The sequence below is a fragment of the Mesoplodon bidens genome, assembly GCF_964165515.1.
Source record: "Mesoplodon bidens genome assembly, chromosome: 18".
Taxonomy (NCBI): Eukaryota; Metazoa; Chordata; class Mammalia; order Artiodactyla; family Ziphiidae; genus Mesoplodon; species Mesoplodon bidens.
Genome location: NC_138175.1, coordinates 45,780,638 through 45,799,937, shown reverse-complemented (window position 1 = coordinate 45,799,937; position 19,300 = coordinate 45,780,638). Strand labels below are relative to the sequence as shown.

The following is a 19,300-nucleotide window of genomic DNA, read 5'->3' as shown; positions in this document are numbered from 1 at the left end:
TGATCAATCTCTCTTCCTTGTTGGATATGTAGAATATAGTTATGACTTTTGTATTGTCAGTATCTATTATCAAATACAAAATCTATTTTTGTCATTTCTAGTTCTGGTTGTGTTTCTATTGATTTTTGCATTATAGTCATGTATGCCTGCTTATTTACACTTCTGGTAAAATTTATTTACTACAGACATTATGAAAGTTACCTTCAATGTGCTTGGTATTTTTGCATTTCTATAAATATACTCAAACTTTGTTCTGTAATATACTTATGTTACCTGGAAACAATTTGTTCAAGATTTGCTTTAAGCTCTGCTAGGTGGGACTAGGAAAGCCTTAATCTAGTGCTAACTCGCCTCTCTACTGAGGCAATAGCTTTTTGAGTAATCTAACCAGTGCCCTGTAAATTATGAGGTTTACCACTCTTGCTGATGGGGATACAAACTATTCCTGGCTCTGTGTGGGCTCCAAGGATTACCTGTGCTCTTAAGCATTTCTTTTGCTGGCCTCAGGTGGTTTCCTTGATCCCATGCACTGATGAGAACTTGGCTCAATACTCTGCCCTGCAGACTCTAGCCATCACTGCCTCCCTGGACTCTCAGCTCCATCTTGTCTACTTAGGGAGATTACAAAGCTCCCCTTGTATTCCCCCTCACAGTGCTGAGATGTGGAAATGCTCTCTAGGCAGTAAGCTGGGTCAAGTGTATGGATCACATTTGTTTATACTTTCTTAGGCGTTACATTGTGTTGCCTGGCGTCCAATGTCTGAAAACCTTTATTTCCCATATTTTATCTAGTGTTTTGTTATTTTAGGCAGGAAGGTAAATCCTGCCTCTATTATTCCCATTTTGACTGGAAACAGAGTATTAAAAAAAAAATTCTGTTAAGAATTGCAGGAAGAGAAAAAAAAAAAAGAATTGCAAGAGGACTACAGAGCTTCCATATGCCCTTCTCCCAGTTTGCCTAATACTAACATTTTACACTACTGTAGTATAATGATCAAAACCAGGATATTAACATTGGGAACAATACTATCAATCAAATGACAGGTTTTACTGAATTTCATCAAGTTTTCTCTGCTAATGTTCCAAAAATTGAATCCACAATCCGGCATTGTATTTAGTTCCCTTGCCTTTTATGACCTAGAAAACTTATGAACTTTTGGAATATTGGGCAAGTTATTTTACAAAAGGGTATTCATTTTGGGTCTGCCTGCAGTTCCTTCATTATTAGAACATAGTTACGCATGTTTTAGTGAGAATACTACCCAAGTGTTTGCCCTTCTTAGTGCATCACCTTGATGCCAATGTCTCACTGTTGGTGATTATTTGGTTAAAGGGGTGTGTGCAATGTTTTATCTTTGTAATTAAGTACTTGGGAGAGATACTTTGAGACAATTCTAATATCCCGTTTTTTCCTTATACTTTCACCTTCAACTCTTACCATCCATCAATGGATTTTGTATATAATTACCACTATTATTATGGTGATTTCCTATCTCCCTCATTCCCTTTACATTTATTAATTAGAATTCTTCACCACTAAATTGAACCAGAATCCCTTCTTTGCAGTAGATAATTTTATGGTTCAGGACAGCAATAAACAGGATAGGTCTGGAACATCCCCTTGTATTTGGGGAAAGAACCCAAAGCTACCAAGTAGGCTAGGGAAAATGTGGAAAGGATAAAGGAGCAAATGAAAATGGAAAGGAATAAATTTTATCAATTTGAGCACAAAGAAAAGGTACCAAAAGTTATATTTTGGTTTATCAGATTAGCAGTCTGTGAAATGACAGGAGTTCATAACAAAATTCAAAGAAAAATGTTAATGTAATGTGACCAAAATAGTAATGTAATGTGAACAAAATGTAGCTGTAATTACAAATAAGGGAGACAATAAGGATGTGTTGTATTTTTTTCATTTATTCATTAATGATTCAAAAAATAAGTGTCAAGCCACATGGTTATTTTATTTGTCATTAATTTTAAGTCCGTATATAAGGTTTGGATAGCTCATTGTTTTAATTTGTTCGAGCAAGCAAAAAATATTAAAAACACAAAGAAGTGTAGGGCAAGTAGCTCTGGAGTACTACACAAGAAGAGGGAAATTAATCAGCATTGATGGTAACTCAGAATAACCAGGTAGAGTAGGATAGAAGAGCAAATCAGCAGTGTGGTCACATGACAGCTCAGTAAATAGAATGAGCTGTTAATAACAACATTAATAATTATAATACAATTGAACTATTTCAAAGATATGAAATAGCAAGTATCCTAATAAAAAGGGTAACAACAGAGACCCATTCTTTTACTCTGTAGGACATGAATGATCTATCAGTTACATACTTTTAATAACTGCTAACTTAAATAAATTACTAATAAGGAATAGGTAAAGAAAACATAGCTCAGTATACCCAGTGAGAAAACACCTTACTACTGCTGATCATGCAAAACTGGGCAAGACACCAATCTCAAAAATTAAAATCTAATGAATGACAGTAATGTAAATGTATGTAAATATAACAGGTAAATTTTCTTATAAAAATTAATAACCAGTGGCTTTTGATCACTTTGATTATATAACCAGGTCAACTGTTGTAAGAAAGAGGTGATGAGTAGCTAAGATTTGCAACCTTATTAACTGTCTCATTTTGTTGTTGTTGTCTCTTTGTTTTTCCTGAGTCAGGGGAGATTGCTAAAATCAAAGGTCTACTGATTTTCCAACTGCCAAGACACAGTAAGACAACACTGAATGGAATAAAAAGGAAAATTATAAATAGATACAAAACCCAATTGAAGCCATGGTAAATAAAAGCATTGTAAACCCTCTTAATTTTAGTGAGCAGTTTATAATCATTGCAATAGCTGTAGATTTTCTCCTACTTTTAAAGCTGCCTAACAAATTTAAGAGACATAAGATTGGGTTAGAATATTTTATGAAATATTTAAAATGCTCATTTCATTTGGATGCTGACTGGTACTGCCTAGAGGTGAAAAGGCTCCTTAAAGGAATTGTGTTGCAAAAGGTATTTAGGGAAATCTGTTGTGTCAAAACAAAATAGAAATTCAAAAAGAATTCAAACATTTGATGACAATGGAAAAGTTAAAACATCTACCATTAAAACAAAATCAAGAGAAAACAAAACAAAATAAATCTACACAAACACCTTGCAGGACCACAAAACTTTAAAACCACATAGTAGCTGGGGGTTCTAACTCTCGGGAGAAGATAAGTATGCCATATAAAACAAGCAAAAAATTAGAATGCAAAAGATATATTTGAGCAATATTACAAATCACTAAGCCAAAAACAATAAATAGCCAAAATAACAAAAACACAAACACCAAAAGTAACTATAAGCAAAACATCCCTGGACAAGAAACTCATATGAAAATAACTCAAACAATTAATAATTAGGGAAATTATTTCCCATGCATTTAAGAAACGGATTGATAGGCATCATCCTACATAAACAGATATTCAGAATGTTAATTGATATAAAAAGGAGAAATATTTGGTGATATTGAACAAAGCTGAAAGTATATCTCACTTATGAATGAATAATTCTAGTTCTAGAGTGGCCATAAAGTCTGGAAATAGATTTAAGAGAGGTAGAATCTTTGCAATAACTTCTACTTAAATACACAGATTTTTCCAATGAAACTCAGAAACAAGTGGGCTTTATATATGTCTTTCATTCAAAAGTCTTCTCACCAGTACAACTTGTTCAATGTCAAGTAAGTTGCCTGCCCACTCTAAAGGCATTCCCACATTCCTTACATTCATAGGGTTTCTTACTGTTATGAATTCTCTGATGTTTTGTAAAGGATGAACTATGTCTAAAGGCCTTCCCACAAGCCTTGCATTCATAAGGTTTCTCTCCAGTATGAATTCTCTGATGTTCAGTAAGGGCCGAACTGTGTCTAAAGGCCTTCCCACATACCTTACATTCATAAGGTTTCTCACCACTATGAATTCTCTGATGTTGAATAAGGGCTGAAGTAAGTCTAAAGAACTTTCCACACGCTTTACATTCATAAGGTTTCTGACCACTGTGAATTCTCTGATGTCGAGTAAGTTCACTACCTACTCCAAAAGCTTTCCCACATTCCTTACATTTATATGGTTTCTCACCAGTATGAATTCTCTGATGTCTAGTCAGGGATGAACTGTTTCTAAAGACCTTTCCACATGCTTTGCATTCATAGGGTTTCTTACCACTATGAATTCTCTGATGTCGAGCAAGTTCTCGACAGACTCCAAAAGTCTTCCCACATTCTTTACATGCATAAGGTTTCTCACCAGTATGAATTCTCTGATGTTCAATAAGCTGTGAACTAATTCTAAAGACCTTCTCACATTGTATACATTTGTATGGCTTCTCACCAGTATGAATTCTCTGATGTTCAGTTAGTTGTGAATGAAATCTAAAGTCCTTGCCACATTCCATACATTTGTAAGGTTTCTCATTGGTATGGATTTTCTGATGTCTAGTAAGTTGTGCATGCACTCTAAACGATTTCTTACAGAAAGTGCATTCATAGGGTTTCTCACCATCATGAATTCTTTGAAGTGGAGTGATTTTTTCAATTCTTCTAAAAGTCCTTCCATATTGCTTACATTTATAGCACTTCTGATCTTCACAGTATACACTACAGTCTTCATAAAAACTAAATGCGTTCCCACATTCCATACATTTACAAGGTTTCACACCAGTATGAATATTCAGTTGTAGGGTATGTGGGTCATCTACTCCAAAGGTTTTCCAATATCTACTACGTTCAGAGGTTTTCTCAGTATATATTTTCTCATATTCATCAAAGTTTAAGTCACAACTAAGGACCTTCCCATATTCCTTAAAGGGCTTCTCACTATCATGAATTCTCTGATGTAATATAAGAGATTTATGATTTTTGTAATTGGGTACTTTTTCAGAGATGATTTTCATTTGACTGAAATATCCCACTTCAGGTCTTTGTACTTCAATCTTCCTTTTGCTTTGCCAATCATTTCTGACAATGGAGTTCTCAAGGCCAACTAATTTACTACTTTCTATTACTTCCCCCTGAGAATCATTTTTTTCAATAATGTCCTTCTCTGTAGATAAAGTCTTTTTGTCATACTTGGATTCCAAGTCTGAAAGAAAGGGAAAAAAACAATTTCTTTTTTCATGTGTAACAAAGATAAAATAGTTATAAAATGCACAGGAGAAAAACTGAAAATAATTCACAGTATAAGTGAATGATTAAAATACTATTATGGGGCTTCCCTGGTGGCACAGTGGTTGAGAGTCCGCCTGCCAATGCAGGGGACACGGGTTCGTGCCCCAGTCCGGGAAGAACCCACATGCCGCAGAGTGGCTAGGCCCGTGAGCCATGGCCGCTGAGCCTGTGCTCCACAACGGGAGAGCCCACAACAGTGAGAGGCCCGCGTACTGCAAAAAAAAAAATACTGTTATGAAGTTTGAGGAAAGGTAAAGAGAACTCAGAGAATGATAAGAGTATAACATAAGGTTGTGAGGTTTGTGCTAAGAGAAATGGATTAAGCCAGTGGGTCTGAAATTTTGGTGTTGATCATCACCTAGTAAGCTTGTCAAGTACTGATGTTCATGAACTAATCCAGATAAACTGAATCAACACCTACAGATGTGGAGTTTAGTCATCAGTATCTTGTAGAGATACTGCAAATACAGATCAAAATTTGATTATTGATACATACTAACAGTTTTCTGATACTTTTCTTCTTTTACAATATAATCCCAAACTTTACCATCAATAACAGGGTGCTGCTTGTAAAACAACATTTTAATCCATTATCCCCTTTCACCTAATCATTTTCACCTTCTGCATCAAACCACATTTCCTATCATTTAGAGATACCCACAAGATATTTCATTTCTCAGAAATGGAATCCTTATATACTACCTCCTTTTTGTTGTCCGGGTCTAAAAGTTACCACCCTCTGAAATTATGTACTAGCTGACTCTAAGTAAGTTCATATCTATGTCTCTATTCCAATATCTAGTTCCTTGCCCTCATACCCATTTTTCCAATTGTGTAACCTGTAATTTTCTCTGTTATCATACTGTTTATTTCCTTATTAAACTCCAAAAGGACAAATAAAATCATTCTATGTACCACTGAATAGCAAGCCCCAAGGTCATAGTAGTTTACAATTACAGGAAAAGCAAATCACTGGTTGAAAGCAATGTGAGAATAAAAGCCAATATTACAAAAAGAAGTCACTGGAGAACACAATTATCAGAATAATTATATAAGAATCTCCATGCCTTTAAAACCTCACACTACACTACAGTGATTTTATATATATAAATTTATATACATGAAATTTATAATATAGTAAGATACATTCATATATATAATAGTGTTTATAAATGATTGTTTTCCAATTGCCTCTCCACCTACGCACACTGTCTCCATCACTGCTGTTAATTTCCTCCTATGCAAAACCATGTGTTTCTTCATCCCAATAAAGATGGTGTTTTATTTACCTCTCTTCAGTAACATTTTCACTATTATTCATCTATCCTCCTGAAATCCTAGTCTATATTTAAATGTTTTCCTTCATGCTCTTTCCCAGGTATTCCTTTCCATTTTCCTATTCTCAAAGCTAACCACTGCTATACTGCCTAAAAAAGTATCAGAATGTTTTAGATATTATAATAGGTATTTCTCATATTTTAAAGCTTATGCAATTCTGAGTAAACCTGTGGCTGAAAAGGAGAATTTGGTAACAGAATGATATGTAAAAGGTGGTGGAGGTGGGCAAGAGTGTAAGGCACTTTGTAACAAAAGATCTCTTGGACCTAGCTGGAGATTGGCAATCAGATGAGAGAATAACCTGAGGAAAATCCAAAGTGACTGATATACATTGCATGATAAAAGGCAAAAATAATGTCCTGTGACTGAATTATGTATAATTAAGGTGAAATAATGCAAACACCATTATTTGACTGAAACAATAAAATAATAAATGAGTGCCAGTATCGGTAAATTAAAAGTACTTCCACTTAGAAATGAAGAAACTTTCTATCAAATAACTGTTTAGTTATTGTGGAAATGTAACTGAAATTACAAAACTTTCAGGGAATGGTGGCGTTGAAAATATTGCACATTAAAAATCTATGAAACTCAATATTAGTCACATAGAAAGTAAGGATTTAAACACTTATATTGATAAAACTGAAAGAATGAAAACCAATGTATACATTCCACTCAAGAGGACAGAAAAGAACAAAGTGACCTAAAGAAAAGGTGAGAGAATTCAATAAATATAGAATCAGAATGTGATGAGTTAGAGAACATATAAAGAATATAATCAACAAATATAAAAAGTGAAAGAAATCAAAGATGACATAAACAGATGGAGAAATATACCATGTTCTTGGACTGGAAGAATCAATACTGTGAAAATGACTATATGACCCAAAGCAATCTACAGATTCAATGCAATCCCCATCACACTCCTAGTGGTATTCCTCACAGAATTAGAACAAAAAATTTTACATTTCTGATGGAAACACAAAAGACCCGAATAGCCAAAGCAATCTTGAGAAAGAAAAACGGAGTTGGAGGAATCAGGCTCCCTGACTTCAAACTATACCACAAAGCGTCAGTAATCAAGACAGTACGGTACTGGCACAAAAACAGAAAAGTAGATCAATGGAATAGAATAGAATGCCCAGAGATAAACCCACACACATATTGTCATCTAATTTACGAGAAGGGAGGCAAGAACACACAATGGAGAAAGGACAGCCTCTTCAATAAGCGGTGCTGGGAAAACTGGACAGCTACACGTAAAAGAATGAAATTAGAACACTCCCTAACACCATACACAAAAATAAACTCCAAATGGATTAAAGACCTAAATGTAAGACCAGACACTATAAAACTCTTAGATGAAAACATAGGAAAAATACTCTGACACAAACCACAGCAAGATCTTTTTTTTTTTTTTTTTTCTTTTTGCGGTATGCGGGCCTCTCACTGTTGTGGCCTCTCCCGTTGCGGAGCACAGGCTCCGGACGCGCAGGCCCAGAGGCCATGGCTCACGGGCCCAGCCGCTCCGCGGCATATGGGATCCTCCCAGACCAGGGCACGAACCCGTATCCCCTGCATCGGCAGGCGGACTCTCAACCACTGCGCCACCAGGGAGGCCCAGCAAGATCTTTTTTGACCCACCTCTTAGAGTAACGGAAATAAAAACAAAAATAAACAAATGGGACCTAATTAAACTTAAAAGCTTTTGCACAGCAAAAGAAACCATAAACAAGACACAAAGACAACCCTCAGAATAGGAGAAAATATTTGCAAATGACAACAGACAAAGGATTAATCTCCAAAATATACAAACAGCTCACAGAACTCAATATCAGAAAAACAAACAGGGCTTCCCTGGTGGCGCAGTGGTTGAGAGTCCGCCTGCCGATGCAGGGGACACGGGTTCGTGCCCCGGTCTGGGAAGATCCCACATGCCGCGGAGCAGCTAGGCCCGTAAGCCATGGCCGCTGAGCCTGCGTGTCCAGAGCCTGTGCTCCACAACAGGAGAGGCCACAACAGTGAGAGGCCCGCGTACCACACACACACACACACACACACACACACACACAAATCCAATTGAAAAATGGACGGAAGACCTAAATAGACATTTCACCAAGGAAGACATACAGATGGCCAAGAAGCACATGAAAAGATGCTCAACATCACTAATTATTAGAGAAATGCGAATCAAAACTACAGTGAGGTATCACCTCATGCTGGTCAGAATGGCTATTCTCAAACAATCTAGAAACAATAAATGCTGGAAAGGGTTTGGTGAAAAGAGAACCCTCCTGCACTGTTGGTGGGAATGTAAATTGATACAGCCACTATGGAGAACAGTATGGAGGTTCCTTAAAAAACTAAAAATAGAACTACCATATGACCCAGCAATCCCACTACTAGGCATATACCCTGAGAAAAGCATAATTCAAAAAGAGACATGTACCACAATGTTCACTGCAGCACTATTTACAATAGCCAGGACATGGAACCAACCTAAATGTCCATTGACAAACGAATGGATAAAGAAGATGTGGCACATATATACAATGGAATATTACTCAGCCATAAAAAGAAACGAAATTCAGTTATTTGTAGTGAGGTGAATGGACCTAGAGTCTATCATACAGAGTGAAGTAAGTCAGAAAGAGAAAAACAAATACCATATTCTAACACATATACATGGAATCTAAAAAAAAATGGTATTGATGAAGCTAGTTGTAGGGCAGGAATAAAGATGTAGACACAGAGAATGGACTTGAGGACATGGGGTGGGAGGGGGAAGCTGGGGCAAAGTGAGAGAATAGCATCAACATATACACACGACCGAATGTAAAGTAGTTAGCTAGTGGGAAGCAGCAGCATAGCACAGGGAGATCAGCTCTGTGCTTTGCGATGACCTACAGGGGTGGGATAAGGAGGACGGGAGGGAGGCTCAAGAGGGAGGGGATATGGGGACATATGTATGCATATGGCTGATTCACTTTGGTGTACAACAGAAACTAACACAGTATTGTGAAGCAATTATACTCCAATAAAGATCTATTAAAAAAATAAGTAAATGATAAGTGAAAGAACCATCACAGAGGGTATTTTTTAAATGTTATAAGACTCGTATGCCAATCAATTTGAAAATATTGACTTATGAATTATTTTCTAGGTAAATAAATACTGAAAACCCCAGAAGCCATAAAAGTTGAAAAAAGAACAATTTGCTAGAAAGAGATAAAATTGTCAAAGACTTACCTCCCATGAAACAAAAAATCATAAGCATGCCTATTGCCCAGGTTGTGGCAATAAACCAGGTAATGAACCAGGGCTCCTAAAATAAAGATCTGAGTCATGACCTGGAGCAGGAATGGTAGAAGATGTGCCCTTGACTGTTGTGACAGAAGCAAGAATGTTTTATAATATTAATGAATCATAACAAAAAGACACAGAAATCATCAAAGGAGACCACCATTTTGACAATACATGAATCAAAAGAGGGTAAAAAGTACTTTGTGTACTAAAACATGTTAACAACTAAAAATTTATAGCTAGTATTAATTTTTTTAAAAGGAACAAAACACATAAAACATGGAAAACCAGAAGAACTCACTTTTAACCAATTCAGGTGTTTGGTCTGGGATAGGGAAGGTATAGGGTGAGCCTGGGAAAGCTTCAGAAAGCAATAGTAAATTCAAAGAATAAAGAATCAAGTCAGAGGTACACAAAAATCCATAAGGAATTAGTATTTATACAGCTAGGCATCAACAATCAAAGACTGTGATGGGCTAAAGTATACTAAACCAATGAAAATCAACAAATCCATAATGATACATAAATAAGAGGTCAGAAAATTTCAAGTGCACCATTTGAGGTGGCTAATTAGTTACAGTCATATAAAGAGTATAATTAAACACTTGCCTTTTCCATTAGATTTCAAGTTTATCAAGTAGCATGAGGGTAACTAATTAAATGTATTAGAAGGAATGATGGACTTAGTACAACACTGATTTAAATGAAGGTTTTCAATTGTAAAAAGCATTAAGTGAATTGTTGATGAGGAACTGTGTATTCACAGAATGCTAAAATAAGACCACAGAGATCCCTTTCTGACCATAATATCTGAATTAGTTCCATCATTCTTCATCCCTTTATTTTGCTTACTTTTCTTCATAGCACATATCAATATCCATGATATATTTTCTAATCATTTATTTACCTATTTATTATATACCTCACTTACTAGTATGTTAGTTCCATGACATTAAGATCTGTATTGGTCTTTCTTACCGTTGTACTTATAGGGCTAACACAATATCTACCTTACTGTAGACACTGATTAAGTGTTGATTATATAAATTACCAAGATTTTTTTGTCAGTGAAGACATTTATATAAGTCTAAATACAAGAGGAACTAGGGGAAATGTTGGTTGAATTGGGGAAGATCTTAATTTGCTTCCCCAAGTATCAGGCTTTTTTCCCATAGGGGTTTAAAGGGAGTTTCCCCAAAACATCACAGGGGCCAACCTCCTCTTGGACAGGCTGGTCTTTTTACTTTGGTGATGGCTTTCCTTCCTTCATCAAGTCCTCACTCACCTAGCCCCGTTTACTTGTCACATCCCTCGTAACCCTCCAGGGCAACTTCCCTTCCACTAATAAGGTAGTCAAAACTGGCTTAGAAATGGAACACTCTGCTTACAACAAAGAAATGTAACATAATATATAGAAATATATAAGAATCATAACCAATTCTAAAAAACACTTGAGAATTGGTTAAGTTTTTAATAAATGAGGTTGAAATGAAAGACTTCAGAGAAGAGAAATATGAGAAGATTGAAAGAACATTCACCTTAGAGTGACCATAGAATTACAAAGTATAAAGAGAGTATAAATTTTCTGACCTCTTATTTATGTATCATTATGGATTTGTTGATTTTCATTGGTTTAGTATACTTTAGCCCATCATAGTCTTTGACAGTTAATGGCTAGCTGTATAAATACTTTACCAGATAGGTAAAGAAATGTCTTCTTTTATTTAAACCCATGCTATCTCTTTGCCTTGAGAGGCAGTATGTTGTAACAGCTAAGAATATCAACTTTGGTGCCAGACTGCTTGGGTAAGAAAACCTGCTTCTGACACTAACTAGCTATGTAACGCTGGAGGGGTAGCCTACATACTCTTTGTCTCGGCAATCTCTTCAAAGAACAATAATGCAAGTAATATTTATGCCATAGGGTTGTAGAATTAGGTAACTCAGTATATTAAAAGGGCTTAAATCAGGGCCTGGTACAAGGCAAGAACTATGTGAGCTGAGAGGAAAACAAGGAGCTTTCTAAAACATTAAAAGGTCCTTGCTGGAATACTGACTTAATGTTAAATGCAAAGTTCTTTAACCCCATAGCAGGTGTAAGACAACACTTGTGTCAGGCAATGAATATGACTTCTATTTGCCAATGTAACAATATAAATTATACAAATTCTTTTAATAATCATAACAACTCAGGACACAGTATCTTAGCTGTTCTCCCAGAAGGTGGGTAAGAAAGTAATAAAGAAATTTTAGCAATTCTGGGCTCAAACACAATATAATAGATATCTCAAAGGATACAGTGTATGTATCCTAGAAGTCAAATCCAAGGACTTCCCTGGTGGCGCAGTGGTTAAGAATCCACCTGCAAATGCAGGAGACACGGGTTCGAGCCCTGGTCTGGGAAGATCCCACATGCCACGGAGCAACTAAACCCGTGTGCCACAACTACTGAGCCTGTGCTCTACAGCCTGCGAGCCACAACTACTGAGCCCTCGTGCCACAACTACTGAAGCCTGCGCGCCTAGAGCCCGTGCTCCACAATAAGAGAAGCCACAGCAATGGGAAGGATGCGCACTGCACTGAAAAGTAGTCCCCACTCACCGCAACTAGAGAAAGCCTACACGCAGCAACAAAGTCCCAACACAGCCAAAAATAAATGAAGGTAGAAATTATAAGAGACTGAGAAGGGACTTCATAGAAATTACATGAAGAATGATGAAGATGCTTAATGGAGTTGTCATCTCCAACACCATGCTCAATCCATGCCTTTGGAAACTGGAAGAAGAAATTCATCTAGTTTCTTAAAAGATAGCTTTGAGTTCACTGAATGTCAACTGATATTCTATAGAACATATTCTAAATTATGTAAACAGCTAAATTTACCCAGTGAGACCAAGTTGCTGTAATTTTCCATCATCACATCCCAGTACAAGTCCCTCTGAGCAGAATCCAGATACTCCCATTCCTCCTGAGAGAAGTTGATGACCACATCCCTGAATGTCACCAATTCCTGAAACAACAAACCACATAAGTAAAATTGAAGGAAACATTTTTGAGTAAAAGATAAGAAATAAAGAATTGAATTAAACTATTATATATAGAATGGGTAAACAACAAGGGACTACTGTATGGCACAGGGAACTATATTCAATATCCTGTAATAAACCATAATGGAAAAGAATATGAAAAAGAATATGTATCTGTATAACCGAATCACTTTGCTGTAAAACAGAAATTAATACAACATTGTAAATCAACTATACTTCAATAATATAAATTTAAAAAAAAAAGAAAAAGAATTGCATTACAGGAAGGGGTCTAATAGTAAGTACATTGGCCAGGGGTAGAAGCCTATGGTACGGGAAGTAAGGAAATTAATGCTTCCAAACCAGACTATCTACAGGTCTTTAAAGAATCCTTTTGATTCAGAGAAATCTTCCTGCATGCTATGGGATTTCTTAGCTAAGCACGTCTGGAAATAAACAAAATAATCAGTTTACAAATTAAAAGAAATAGTGTATACATGAATGCTGCATGCTACATGCCTGCTGAATGAATTATCAATAATAGTGAATTTCTACATCCTCGTTCCTCTGTAAAGGAAAAATATCTAGCTTAGAAAATGGGATATGAACAATATTTTAAAATTTCTTACAACCCCAAGTTCATCACTGTTAATCACCATTTCACATTATATAAGAATTATAACTTCTAATGAAAAATTATTTATTAAATGCTTTTTAGTGGCTACAGAGTAGTCTGCTTGGTGGAAATATATCAGCCTTAATTATATTTAGACATATAAGTTGGATAAGATCTCCTCCAATTCTGAAATCCACAGTAATCTATTTATGTCGGACTGAGACTAGTCAACATCAAATCCAGTCTACCTGGAAAAATAGGTCTGTTCAGAAGTACAGACTTTGCCCATATGTCATCAAATGGATCCATTTGCTCTTTTTCTCTACCCAAGAGTATGAAAAAGGCTGGTAAATGCCTCCATCTAGGGATTCCATTTCTACCCTATAGCTGCTCTGAACAAAACACTGAACACATAGGAATGTTGAACATTATTTGGAGAATAGATAGGCACATAGGAAGCACAGTGTGCTGTTTGACTCCAACTCTCACTAGAAAGTGAAAATGGGGATTTTTATGGGGATGTGGGGCAGGCTCTTAGGGCTGCTTTCTGGGAAGATTCAGACAAATGAAATGTTCACAAAGGAGAGAGAAATAGCAACTTACATGGTCCATGGTTAGAACTGTAAAGAATTGATCAGGGAATTCCACTTCTGGTATGGCAGCATGAGGAGCTCCACCGACATGCTCCCCATTGAAACTGGTAAAAATTATATATAAAAACATAGAGCAAATGAAGAAACATTTGTAAATCTACTAAAACTTATTAAGAACTGTGAAAGTCTGCAGTATCTTAATCTAACCTGCACCCTTCCTTGTCCATCCCATCCTAGTGAGAAAAAGATTCCACTGCAGACTAGTACAGCCAAGGACACAAACTTCCTCACCACTCCTGCCCTGTTCCCAGTCAGATAACTATCTTCCTGGGAGGAGTAGAACATCAGCACTTCTCATTCTGCCCCCAGCTACCTGTTGCTCAGGCACATGCAACGAAGGAATGGAGATTTTCTTCTGCCTAGTAGCCACACAAGAATTGTAGACTGTACCTTGGGTGTGGCACTGCTGAGAATACTGGGCTTCCAACTGTCTTTGCCTTGGCTCATAGGGCAGGAGTTCCATGCCACGAGAGGCAAGTTGAGACCTAGGACTGCTGCCCAATCCCCTCCAGAGCCCTCTCCAAAGGAACTGCCTTCATTTGCAACAGAGTGTGAAGAAGTTCAAGGGTAAGGACATTCTCAAAAACACTGGAAATTTTGGTGAAAGGCTATTGGGAGAAGACTGAAAAATTCATTGGAGATAAATGCTAAACTGTAGGCTGGCTAGTTTGTCCGAAAGGATCAGAGAAAGATACTTGGGGAGCCCTTCCTATTGTCAGAACAAATCTCAGACATTGACTTGATTTCATTAGTCTGTGAAGCAGTGTAACCCCACAGCATTACTGAAAACAATAGTGCCATTAGTCACAATCAGTGGATCCTAACAGCTTGGTGTGGTCAGGTAAAGAGACACTCAAAGACAGCCCTGTCAAAACCACTGTCATCCAAGGGTAACTGTGGTAATAGCAAAGTCTATATCCCAAGGAGCAACATCAGAGGTTTACACTATGGGGGAGATAGATTTCACTTCATTAATCTAGCCAGTCACTAAACAAGAAAGCAAATAACAATAACAGGCCTGGGGAGAAGGAGTAGACAAAAGTACCAGAGTTACAAAAACTATCTAAAATATCTACTTTCCACAAACAAGAGACAGGTGAAGAAATAGGAAAATATAACCCATAAACCAAAAACACTAAAGCCAAAACCAAACAGACAACAGAAACTGCCTGTGAGAAAGCAACCAGATTTAACAAAGACTTCAAAGTAGCCATTATAAATATGTTCAATAAACAAAGGAACCCATGCTTAAAGTAAATGAAGGTATGATCACAATGTCATATCAAATAAAGAATCGGTGAAGAGATAGAAGTTATTTAATATCACCAGACGGAAATTCTGGAGTTGAAAAGTATTAACTGAAATGAAAACTTCACTAGAGTAACTCAACTGTAGATGTGAACTGGGCAGAAAAAAAGTACTAGAAAACTTAAAGATAACGTGATAGAGATCATTCAATCTGAAGAACAAAGGAAGAAAACACAAGGAAGAAAAATGAAAAGAGCATCAGAGAAGTGTTGGACACCATTAAGCACACACCTGTAATAAGTGTAACAGAAAAGAAGAAAGGCACATTTTAATATATTCAAATAAATAATGGATGAAAAGTTCCCAGGACTTCCATGGTGGTCCAGTGGTAAAGAATTGGCCTTCCAATGCAGGGGACACAGGTTTGAGCCCTGGTCTGGGAAGTTCCCACATGCTGTGGAGCAACTAAGCCCATACGCCATGACTACTGAGCCTGTGCTCTAGAGCCCAGGAGCCACAACTACTGAAGCCCGCACACCTAGAACCTGTGCTCCGCAACAAGAGAAGCCACTGCAATGAGAAGCCTGCGCACTGCAACAAAGAGTAGCCCCCGCTCGCTGCAACTAGAGAACGCCTGCACGCAGCAACAAAAGACCAAGTGCAGCCAAAAATAAATAATTTTTTTTTAAAAATCAACTGTATGAATTCATATATATGTATACATACACATAAATATTATATACATATATATACACACACATAACATGTATTGTTGGGCCTGCAACATATATAAATGTAATATGTTCGACAATAATAACACAAAGGAGATAGGTAGAAGCAAAGCTGCATTGGGCAAAGGAAACGAATCCAGATGGTAATCTGAATCCACAGGTTCAAATAAAGAGAATGAAAAGTGATAAACAGGATTAATATAACAAAGCTATTAATATAGATGTTATATTAATATAACATCTATAGCTGTTTATGTGCTACAATGGTAGAGTTGAGTAGGTGTGACAGAGACTGTGTAATCCACAAAGCCTAAAATATTTAATATCTGTCCTTTACAGAAAAAAAAAACTTGTTAACCCCTACTGTAGAAGTTAATTTATGCATTTTTCACCTGTTACAACTGTAAACCCCTTGTTGTTGAGTGTAAACTATTTCAGTTACTTTGGGCAACTATTTGACACAATCTACTAAAAAAACCATATATACTGTGACTTAGCAATTCCACTCTTGTGTATATGCCCAATAGAAATGAGTTTTTCCATCCAAAAAGTATGTAAAAGAATTATTTTAGCTGCATTTCTTTATACTGTCCTGAAACTGTTAACCACCCAAACATCCATCAACAGAAGTAGGGAAAAATTAACTGAGATATATTCCTATAGTGGAAGATTACTTAAGAATAAAACTGAACAAACAGCAGATGATTTTCATAAACATGAGGCTGAGCAAAAGAGGGCAGAAAAAAATGTACATAATGGGGACTTCCCTGGCTGTCCAGTAGTTAAGACTCTGTGCTTCCACTGCAGGGGGCACAGGTTCGATCCCTAGTTGGGAAACTAAGATCCCACATGCCACACAGCATGGCAAAAAAAAAAAAAAAAAAACATAATGTATGATTCCATTTATATGAACTTCCAAATTAGTTAAGACTTATCTATTGTAATAGTGAAAAGAGTATTGGTTACCTTTGTTGGGGGTAAAGGCAAGTTGGTAATGACTGGAAGGAAACAGAAGGGAGCATCCTGGAGTGTTGGAAATATGCTATATCTTAGCTGTGTAATGGTTTCATAGATATACATAAATGTTAAAAACAATCCAACTTTAGAATATGGTTTGTATAGTTTACATTAAGTTACGTCTCAGAAAAAAACCAAACCTACAAAGTGGCAGAGCTGAGTTTTGAACTCATATTCCTCTTACTACAAAGTCTCTTTAGTTCAGAATTTCTTCTTTATGGAGTGAAATCTGAGCATGGGTAGTAGTTCACTGGCAAGTTAGAAACAATCTATAACCTACCAAAATTTACTAAAGCATGAAAGTTATTAAATAAATCCATTCATGTTCATGGATATCTCATGGGTGCAGTAAACAATGAACTCAATGGATCTGGAGTACCCAAACCCTGCTCTTTCCAAAGAAAGGAATGGCCCTTGAACAGCTCCTGGGAGACAACCTCTGAACCCTTACAATATCCTGCTTGATAAGAGCATATCTGGGCTATGCCAGACAGATAATTTATGCTATAAATGTGATTTATAGTAAACACCTATTTTTGTTGGCCAGGGGTCCTGGGATGCACTGTATCAATCTGACCTCTGAAGCAGCTAAGCCTAGTTACACAGTTGTTCCATGGCTGTGTGACTCACTCTCAATAAAGAGTCTGGACATCAAGGCTCAGGTGAGTTTCCCTGACCTACTTCACATGTGTTGTTACAAAATGGTGCTGGCAGAATTTAGTGCTGTCTATATGACTCCACTGGAAGCTCACATCTAGTTTCTCCTGGACTTTTCTCTTTGCTGATCTTAATCTCTATCCTTTGACTGTAATAAACCATGAACACAAGCATAACAGTTTTTCTGGATTTTGTGAGTCCTAGCAAATCGTCAATCTGAGGATGGTTTTGGTAAACCCTGACAAATCCATGGCTTTAGTGTAAGTTGGTAAAAACCTAACAGCCTTGGGTTTGTCTCCATGACATCTCTCCTCATCAACTTCAAATGCATGTCATCCAATTTCTTTAATGATCATTATCATACTCTACTATAGTTTTAGTCCTATTCACAGTTTACATTATGTGATCAGTTATAAACAAGTTAAGGGATAGCAACTATGTCTCTTTAATGCTAATATCCACACCAATAACATGAATAAAATTGGCATATTACAGGCACTTAATAAATATTTAAACTGTAAATGCAACTTTTGGAAATTTTTCCTTAAGTAACAGATAAAAAAGTAGACAAAATTCTATTACAATGATCTACATCAGCGTAGTTTATGATAATTCTAAATATCTATGGATAGACAACAGGTTAAAGTGTGGTGAGCTATATGTTAGCAATATCTATGCAGTATTTAACAATGATAATATTGATTCATATTAAATGTTGGGGAAAATTTTTTTGATGAATTACTCATCAAACAATCAGATTTTTAAAATAATTGGAGGTTGTGTACTATCATGATAAAGAACATAAAATCTATCATCCAAAATTCAGTTTGCAAATCTTATCTTTGGCTGTTACTGTGTAACCTTTTACTAAGTTACTTAACTGCCTTAATTTCCTCATCAGTAAAATGGAAATAACAATATGACCTACCTCAAAGTGTTGCTATCTGGATCAAATTAAATAAAAGACATAAAGCGTTTCAGTGCCATATAAAAAGCACCTAATGATACCTAATAAAAGCTGTCTGCTAATTTATGAAATGGTAAAGAATATTTCACATCCCTTGTTTCATTATTTTTTAAAAATTCCCTCTATGCTTCACCTTTGTGCTACAGCGAAATTTGAGATTTTCAGGTCTGTTCTTTCCTATAATGTTAACTCATTTCAGAGTCCAGCCTTGAGATTACAGTTTTTCCTCAATAATATTTGTCACAAAGATTCTCAAAAATGAAAGGACATATCTCCTTGACCTCTACACAAAGCTGCAGACATATAACTAGAATCTATCTAATATGTGACAATTTGAGCATAAAAGGCTTAATCTTGTTCCTCTGTCCAACACCGAGTTACATGCATATTTATTTCTGTTTCTATAAAACTGTCCTTTCAAGTGTAATTTGTATAATGAGTTCTTGTATGATACCTGGATTTCCCAGATCATTCCTATGTCCTCTGAAAGAAACCACCACTTCTTAAAAAACCATGAATCTCTGATC

The 19,300-nt window shown here is 36.4% G+C and overlaps 1 protein-coding gene across 1 annotated transcript in view; it reads right to left on the bottom strand.

Annotated features, from left to right (window-relative positions):
- Window positions 1–1,901: 1,901 nt before the first annotated feature.
- ZNF529 (zinc finger protein 529) overlaps window positions 1,902–19,300 on the bottom strand; it is a gene marked incomplete at its 5' end in the record, with an annotated part of 42,658 nt that continues 25,259 nt past the window's right edge. The window contains 3 exons of the mRNA XM_081216024.1: window positions 1,902–5,131; window positions 12,742–12,868; window positions 14,104–14,197. Of these exons, the coding sequence (XP_081072150.1) occupies window positions 3,729–5,131; window positions 12,742–12,868; window positions 14,104–14,197 (1,624 nt within the window). The 3' untranslated portion in view covers window positions 1,902–3,728. The remainder of the gene's footprint in view (window positions 5,132–12,741; window positions 12,869–14,103; window positions 14,198–19,300) is intronic.